Raw genomic sequence first — 9,144 nt, 5'->3', positions numbered from 1 at the left:
CTGTAAACTTTAACAGGGGTTCGTGGAGCCGAAGGTTTGAGTAACTTTTTGAGTCCATTTGTTAAAAAATAAAATAATATCAAGTTTTCCCTGGAGTTATCTGTGTAGTAAAACTAACAGTGACAATATCGGCAAGTAGAGCATTTCCCCTCTCAAATTCGTATAATTGATAGAATTCTCGAAATGACAAAAATATGAGGGTAGTCACAAAAATAATACACAACGGCTTACCCTCTTCTGGAAAGGTGATGTAGAAGGACACGATGTCATCAGAGACGTTCTGCTGCACGTATTTCGAAAGCCGTTTCTCCTCCACGCCGTTCTTGTGAAGTGTTGCCATGAAGTCCGCCAGGGGGCGCGACATGCGGAACTGAATCTCGAGCTCCCGACCAGCGAATACCAGCGCTTCCTGTGGCGTTACATACAAATAATGTTGAAACATGGGGTCAGGTCTAAAGTCCTCAAGACAAGAGAGCTTGTTTAATTAATTGATAGTTGTGTATTCTACTTGGGTGAATACCTTTACATTTTTTTATTTAAGAGTGGACAAACGGCCAAGACCAAACCAGGAGTCAAGAGAAGTGTTGAAATAAAAATTAAATATTGTCTGCACCATTTATTTATTCATTCTATTGAAATATATAGGCAGAAATACAAAAACATTAAGGTACATTACAAAAATTCAATTAGTGATGTTTCGGGAATTGTAGTAGAACAAGGATTCCCAAAATATTTTGAACACTTTTAAAATTGTCCTGTTCTAGACTAGATTGCGTTCTGCTGATTTTTATGTAACTTCTAACCCAAGTAAAGTATAACACGTGTTCAGAGAATTTGAATGGGCGCTGCTTGTGTTGGTGGTCTGGTAGGAGAGGTCAACGAGAATTTGCTTTTTTAAATTTTAAAGAATGTATTTCTTAAAAATTATATTACTTACTGATAAAATATTTCCAAAGCTTAGCCTGTTTAATAATTGAAACAAAGCAGTAAAAAACAATATTACCTGGTGTGTAATTGGTACGAGACCAAACAGCCTGGTGGCCTTGGTGGGTCCCCACTCGCCGCTGGCGCAGTCCGGGAGAGGGACCATCACAGTTTGTAACTCAGCGCAACAAATCTAAAAGTGCCAAAACTAAATATTACAAATAAGTAATGACAAAAAGGTTTAGTATCATAAAGACTTAAAGTTTTTGCAGCAAGAACATTAGAACGCTAAATAGCGACGATTCTAACTATACTAGGAGGATACAAACAGAGCTTCGTGAATTTTTTTCTTCTGTAGGTAGGTAGGTATTATGCTTTTTGACAATCTGCCTTTCAACAATGATCAAATGTGCTGACTGCAGAATATGTATGTAAGATTGTTCTTGAGTGATGAGCCGTTCAGCCCAGAGAATATTAGGATTTATGTACGCTTTTATAATAATAATAATTTACGCCAAATAAATTTAAAATAAAAGATGATAAAATAAGAACAATATGTAACTACTAGAGACTAAAGAGTCTATAGTCGGTGTAAATCGTCTAGTCTAATCGAGTCTTAAAAATTAAACAACTAGACGACCAAAATACTGTTAAAAGCGTTTTTGGGTCGAGATGACACCCATGTCAAGGAAAAAACTAATTATGGACAGACAACGCTTTCGCTATTGATTGGTATAGGAAGCAAGAGGTCGTTTTTGATGCGTTACTGAGTTAATATTGTCACTGTTAATTGAAACATGTTTAGAAGTCATTATCTGCATTTTCTTACCTTAAATTTGCAGACGCTCTTGAATTTCATGGGCTCGCCAGTGAGGTACTCGCGCGGGGTGACCGCGTTCGCGAATATGTCGAGAAGAAAGGCACCGGAGCAGGGAGCGTGCACGCGGAACGAGACTATGTTGCCGACCACTGACTAAAACAACAAGCATTTAAAGTTAATAATTTAAATTTAGTTATTAATACATTTAGGGATATATTTCACCGGAACATTCAACGGTTTCATTTCAACGGTTACTCAGCTGGTGTTCATTGGTTGCGCAACCAATTTGGTGGCGCGACTAGTTCGGACGCGTCATGACTCTGGTGTCTGTGTCTAGTTTGGTAGCTGACGGATACACCACCACCTGTTATATTTCACCGGGATGCCACCATGGCATCCCGGTGAAATATAACACTTAGTAGACATACTTTTAATCCTTACGTGGATGCTACTTACAATTAGGTACCTACATGTTATGAATGGCTACGGCATGGCGTGGGACAAGAAGGGTAACTACACTAGCACGTTGCTACATTTTTTTTAAGGGACGAGACGAGCAGAACGTTCAGCTGATGGTAAATGATACGCCCTGCCCATTACAATGCAGTAGCGCTCAGGATTCTAAAAATCCCCAAAACTTCTATGCGGCACAACAGCTGCACTTGTCACCTTGAGACATAAGGTGTTAAGTCTCATTTGCCCAGTAATTTCACTAGCTACGCGCCCTTCAGACCGAAACACAGTAATGCTTACACATTACTGCTTCACGGCAGAAATAGGCGCCTATGAGGTACCCATAATCTAGCCGGCATCCTGTGCAAAGGAGCCTCCCACTGGTCTAGATTACTTACAAGTCATTTGGAGATAATATGGAAAATTGAGTTATTTAGGTGAAATTTTGTTACGATCATGGTGACGTAGTTTTCCCTGTGCGTTCATTTAATATCGCCATTATCGCCACACAAAAATTAAAAAATAAAGATTGGATTAATGGACCATTAATAGATAAAAAACGTGCGAGTTGATTTTCTCACTTATAAAAATAATTATCTTTTTGGATAAAACTATTAGAATTCAACATCATTAAAGAATTGTATAATTACAAATACATACATGCATTTTGTGGCTTTCTGTAAATATATAAAAATATTTATGCTTTAACATAATTCAAGGGCAGAAACTAAACAACCATAATATTATATTATATATCCCGTTAAATATTCTAATTAATAATGCTCTCTCTTAGATTTGTGTTACTCCGTTCACATGATCTATTTACGTACGAACTAAACACAAATGATACGCGATCCAACTGGCAGACAAATCACTTATTATTCTGCTGGTGTTGCAGAAACTGATGTTTAAGCTGGGGACCGAGCCAACGGCCTTCAGGAATCGAGCTGAGCCAAGTAACCTCTCTCGAACAATAATGTCATAGTTTTAATTAATAACTAGAAGCATTTTTAATTTATTACAAATATAATGCTATTTTCTTTACAAAAATAGCAAAATTATGTCATGTTAAATAGTACTATTATACAGTAAATAATTTTTCATACAATTTTAATTGTAAGAGTAAAATCACCAAAGTACCCCTATACTTTGGTGATTTTGTTTCGCAATGTCTATTAAAGATAGAAGATCTTTAATAGAAAGATAGAAATGTAAAGCAAAAATGAATTTTCTTCTCATACTCTATAGATATAATTATTTTTTGTAAAAATAAAATAAATCTTTAAGAAATGGTTTCAATTATACGCTATTTTGGCGATTTCTTGGGATAGCCGCCTTAATCTCACCTGCATTACAAATCTCTTGAGGCTGACTCCATCGAAACCGTCCCCTTCGGTGTCGTAGAACTTGAGGTTGTAGTGGAAGATCAGAGAGCTCTGCATGTGTGCTGGCATGGCTATGCGCATAGTCGCCGCACCTGGTATATACAAGATAATCAATGTTACTAAGATTTAGGTCCACCTACACAAGGGACGTGGAAGTCGAACAGGAGAGTTAGAACTAGTTAAGAAGAAGTTTTGAGTCAGACTCTAATTTTGTAACTCATTAATTGTGAGTACCAGAAAAGAAGTCTGAACTTTTTTTAATGGAAAAGGAGGACAAACGAGCGTACGGGTCACCTGGTATTAAGTGATCACCGCCGCTCACATTCTCTTGCAACACCAGAGGAATCACAGAAGCGTTGCCGGCCTTTAAGGAAGGTGTACGCACTTTTTTTGATGGTACCCATGTATCGTCCCGGAAACACCGCACTAGGAAGCTCAATCCACAGCTTTGTAGTACGTGGGAGGTAGCATCTTGATAACCACACTGTGGAGGACCGACACACATTTAGCCAGTGAGGATGATATCCTAACTTGTGGCGTGTCGTGCGAAGGTGGAATTCGGCGGCAGGAATCAGGTGAAACAGCTCTTCGGAACACTCCCCGTGATAGATGCGGTACAAGAACACACAACGATGCAACGTCTCTACGCAACGCCAAGTGATACAGCCGTTCACAGAGCACTGGGTCCTCGACAATTCGAGGTTTTTTATATGCAACGAAAATATCAACAAACTCGTGCACGTCACGGCATCAGTTTTGACACTGAAACTCTGTTACTAGCACCGATACAGACATCTTTTTTGTATCCCTGAGGTTATGGATAGACGATCAAATAGTTTTAAATATATTTAGTTTTTTATGTTTTATGAAACTTTATGAGTCAAATCATATCTTCGTAGTTATGAGTAGATAATTTCATCTGCGAATATTTTTTTTTACACACACATCTTTATTACAATAAAAAAATACATACCAGTTGAGTCTGTGTACATAACAGCCTTGGTGTTGGGATCGCTGAAGTACAGGCCATATCTGAAGAAGAGCGAGCGTACGAAGGGCAGCTCTTCGAAGTCATGAAGGGTGATAGGAGTCTTGAGCAGTTGCCAATCCGGCTGCAGCGGGTAGAACTCGTAGATAAACTCGCGAGGGTCCGTCAGGAAGTAGTGGTCGTCGTACTCGTATCTGAGAGACAAACCTAAGTTAAAGCGCAATGCAGACAGACTTCCTTTAGCGATCTATATCTAAACGCCGCGCCCAACTTACAATCTGCCCACTTCAACGTATCATGTCATGACCGTGATAGGATCGTGTCAGGCAGAAAAATTTCTTTGTATTGAAACGTAGGTGATTTATGCCCACACAAAGAGATTTAAGTATACTTCACAGAGTGGTCATTGGAAAATACTTTATAAATTCTTTGTCACTGAGATTTTTCTAGCTTCTTTTCAGCTAAGTCGCGATAGTGAAGCCATAGTAAATTTAACATCTCAGCCTGCCGATTCAAAGTATAACATTGATCCTTTTGAATAAATAAAATTTCAATTTCATCAACACCGTCGCCTGTCATCAACGATAATTGTCGAGTGATTTACTGGTAATATTATGTTCTAGTAGGCATTGTAGAATTTGTCACATTTCTATCCGTAGCTGATACCTTCACGCCATGATATGGCACTATGTAGTGGGTACATTCCTATATGATCCTAAGAATCTTGACATCGCAGACAATCCCACACAATGGGAAGATCTCATCAGTTGCCACAGATGTGGCTGTACTAGAACAGTGTCCTTTCCGAACAAGACTGTCACTTCATGGAGCAGTGCAAGGTCTTTTTGTTTTCCTTACCATTCATAGAGCCCTTGCATGCGATGCGTTCTTTCCGCAAACGTCGGCTTTGGTTGCACCGCAGAAAGTCATAGATTGGTTGTAATGTTACCTTCTGTAATCTCTGCCATCTAGATACTAGTCACGTGAAGCTTAAAACACTGCGAGCCACCTATTCCTTTGGTAGGTAGACAGTTTAAATAAACGTTGGAAATACTACTTTGAGAACTGCTGAATGAGTTCACTCATGATTAGAATGTTATATAAGCTGGAATCGGAGGTACGAATCTTGTCAAACAGCTATTCGGAACACTCCCAGGCGAACACGTCACACGGGATTGTGCCCTTGAGAGGATAGGCTAAAAATTGACATTTGGCGATATAACTTCAAACATTCCCCGTAAATGGCGTGATTTTTAAGTTTTTGTATTTCCCCAGATTTATTTGCATTACTGCGTACTCCATTTTACTAATGAGCGGTCCTTTTAAAGACGTAACGGTTTGTTTATTTGGCGTTTCAATTTATCTCGCATACAAAAACTCATGCAGGTAAAACACATACATATCTGTCAAATATATAAAGTAACTTTTTTTAAGAAAATTTAATAATTACCTTAAACTATCACTTTTTCCCCTGTTGCCTGGTTTGGGAGCATCCTTCGCGTTCACCAGATGCCTGGCCCCCCAGTTGCACTGTACGAAGCGCCAAGCTCCGGCCACAAACACCGCGTTCCACGAGTTTCTGAAGCGGTTATCCTCGAACCTGACGCCGGGCTGGTAACCCGCTGACTTGCTGTAGCCCTTTATCACTACGCAGTGAAGACCAGCGTAACTGGAAAGTGATAATAACAAGAAATATGCTGCTCAAAGTTCGCAACAAGTACAAAAGCATGTTTGTATGGATCATACAACGGTCAAGCAACCAGTAGGAGGCTCCTTTGCACAGGATACCGGCTAGATTATGGGTACCACAACGGCTCCTTTTTCTGCCGTGAAGCAGTAATGTGTAAGCATTATTGTGTTTCGATCTAAAGGACACCGTAGCTAGTGAAATTACTGAGTATATGAGACTAACATCAGCTTATTGGCACTGCGTTGTAATGGGCAGGGCGTAATAATTACCATCAGCTGAAGGTCCTACTTGTCTCGTCCCTTAATGTCATATAATAAAAATCCTTAAGACTTGATTAGTTCATTTGAGGCCGTAGTCTTGTGATAATTTGATTTGTGAATCCTGAGCGGAACTTCATTGCATGGGCAGGGTGTATCGATAACCATCAGCTGAATGTCCTGCTCGGCTAATCCCTTATTTCTCATTATAAATACGCCTGTCGATTGGAAGATGTTTTTGTTTTGTACCGCATGTATAACGTTGCCCCTTATGCTTCCCATATCGTATAAAAAAGGCAGCTTTTTATAATTCTTACCTGCATAATCTCTTGAATAGTACATGGTAACTCTCTGTGCCGTGTTTTATTCCGCGGAGGAGGCCCAGAGGTGAGTCACCTCGGAGGTTGTCATCGAACTGGATGTTGTTGAGGTTCTTGACCGTGATCCACCGGAAGATAGTCCTGGCCTTCTCCACGTCGGTGGCGCACCGCCCCACCAGCTGACGGACTAGATCTGTGAATGTCTTCTGGTCTTCTTGAGCAACCTGGAATTAATTTTGCAACACGATAAGATAATATTAGCCAATATTTCCTACGAGGGCTGCACGAGGCAAAGCAGACGGCCCTCAATACATTATAGTAGGATACTTTCTTCCGAGTGATTCGTATATAATGCTAGTACGAAAAAACAAATTATTTTAAAATTACCAATACATTCGCAAATATTACCTTCAAAAATTTAACGCAGTGCTGTACACCTAAAGTCACTTTGGTAGCTTTTTTAAAATAAAAATCAACAGTTTTTGTATATAAATTATAAATGGCCAGTATAATTATCCAACAAAATATTCAATAGCCAAACAAAAAAGGAAAAACAAGAAATGAGATGAATACAAGGTGAAAAATTAATAGCGCCTTTACGAGCGATTACACGCGGGCACGATCGTGTGGAGGGCTTATTCGCTTCTAGTCGTCGATCATCGTCTATAATAATCATAGAGATTGCTGCGATCACTATGACGAAGTATGAGGATATAGGACTCGATAGAAGACACAAGTTTCTCCCGGCACTGGTCGACGATTTCCCTAGAAAGATCTGCATGGCCCGTGTATACAGCATCACCCGTGCTGTCGTCTGCATAGCAATGTATGTAGCACACAGCCTTGGGGCACTCCAGCGTTCACGGGCCCAAGCACGGTTATTGCTCGAATTCCAAGATTCGAGCAATAACCGTCGATAACAACCTGTATGCTGCGCCCAGTGAGGAAGCTGCCAGCTAGTATTCTACTTTTAAATTTTTAGATACAATGATAACATCATGCTATTTCGTAGGGGGCTTTAATTCACGCAGAAAGAATACTTACGGATATAGCGATTTTATCGACTTCAGTGAACTCGGCGGGGTCCGTATAGATGTGAAACTTGGAGACTAGCGGGGGCTGTGGTGGCGGCGCCCTGGCTGGGTAGGGCGGCGCCTCCTCACCATCCAGATACAGGGAGGACTCGGCCATGTACTCAGACCTCCTCTCCTGGATCAACTCCATCATCTCGTGGCTCTGTTTCTCCACTAGCGCTGCTGTGGCAGCCCTGATTAATAAAATATTCAATTTTGATATTAGTTGTCTTATCTGTAATTTATTTGAACTTCTCATTGTACTTCGCATCATAGAAATCAATAATTATGTTTATCTTACAAACGCGGTGTGGATCTATAGTAGTATGTACTATCGCTCCTTACGTAATTACATATTATAATGCCTCTATTTCCCATCTTCACTGAGATAAATCACATATCACTCACCGTTCATGTTCCAACATCTTCCTCGTCAAACTCTCCTTCTTCTTGTCTCTTCTTAACGTCATGTTCTTCTCTAAGTCAGCTCGCTCCTGCTGATGTCTCAGCGTTAAAGCACCAATCTCTGACTCCGGTCTTCTTTTCTTTATTTGTATTTCTTGTTGGAATCTATTTGTTAACCTTTCTAGTTCTCTTTCCCATTCATCCTAAAATAAAACATAAAACAATTTCAAAAGTATTTCATGTTTATTAGGCATTATTAATTAAATTCTTTCGTCGTAAATACATTTGTTATTTATCTATAATCTACAATATATTACAATTCAATTTATATATCAAAGTCAATTATTTAAATATTATATAGAAAGTAAAGAAGTAAAAATTCGTAATTTATGTTATTGTTAAGAAAACATAAATGCTGCCATGAAAATAATATCATTTTATCTTACACATATCGGCAAATATACGCCGATATTATGTGATATATTATATGTATATTATATACTAAATATTTCATAATGTACCCGTCCATTGCTGCATAAAATGAAAATCTGCTCGGTAGTTTTGGAATTTAACACATTAGAGAGATAGACTCGTCTCTGTTTAATAAAATCGTATAATTTGTCTTGTGTACGGAACCAAACCTTTCTAACATAAGTATAGTTTAGAATTTTTTGTCTTAAAAAATATAATTTAGCTTTATATTAATTTTTTTATTGGTTACTTAGAGAAAGATTGCCTTTTAGTCAAGAAACGGGTAAGACGTTCTATCCCGCAGCTGTGCCCGCCTGCCTAATTTTTAGATTTTTCCATTTGCCTACCAAAGTGATAA

The 9,144-nt window shown here is 39.0% G+C and overlaps 1 protein-coding gene across 3 annotated transcripts in view; it reads right to left on the bottom strand.

Annotated features, from left to right (window-relative positions):
- LOC126977925 (hillarin) overlaps positions 1 to 9,144 on the bottom strand; it is an 88,080-nt gene that overhangs the window by 1,894 nt on the left and 77,042 nt on the right. For all 3 annotated transcript variants that reach the window (XM_050826617.1, XM_050826615.1, XM_050826616.1), the window contains exons 6-14: positions 8,319 to 8,518; positions 7,882 to 8,104; positions 6,835 to 7,061; positions 6,021 to 6,239; positions 4,556 to 4,764; positions 3,544 to 3,674; positions 1,754 to 1,897; positions 1,004 to 1,117; positions 232 to 409 (exon numbers count right to left, since the gene is read on the bottom strand). In XM_050826617.1, coding sequence (XP_050682574.1) covers positions 232 to 409; positions 1,004 to 1,117; positions 1,754 to 1,897; positions 3,544 to 3,674; positions 4,556 to 4,764; positions 6,021 to 6,239; positions 6,835 to 7,061; positions 7,882 to 8,104; positions 8,319 to 8,518 — 1,645 coding nt within the window. The remainder of the gene's footprint in view (positions 1 to 231; positions 410 to 1,003; positions 1,118 to 1,753; positions 1,898 to 3,543; positions 3,675 to 4,555; positions 4,765 to 6,020; positions 6,240 to 6,834; positions 7,062 to 7,881; positions 8,105 to 8,318; positions 8,519 to 9,144) is intronic.

Source organism: Leptidea sinapis, chromosome 46, assembly GCF_905404315.1.
Source record: "Leptidea sinapis chromosome 46, ilLepSina1.1, whole genome shotgun sequence".
In the NCBI taxonomy this organism is placed as follows: domain Eukaryota; kingdom Metazoa; phylum Arthropoda; class Insecta; order Lepidoptera; family Pieridae; genus Leptidea; species Leptidea sinapis.
The sequence above is the reverse complement of the archived record's forward strand: the minus strand, read 5'-3'. Positions and strand labels throughout refer to the sequence as shown.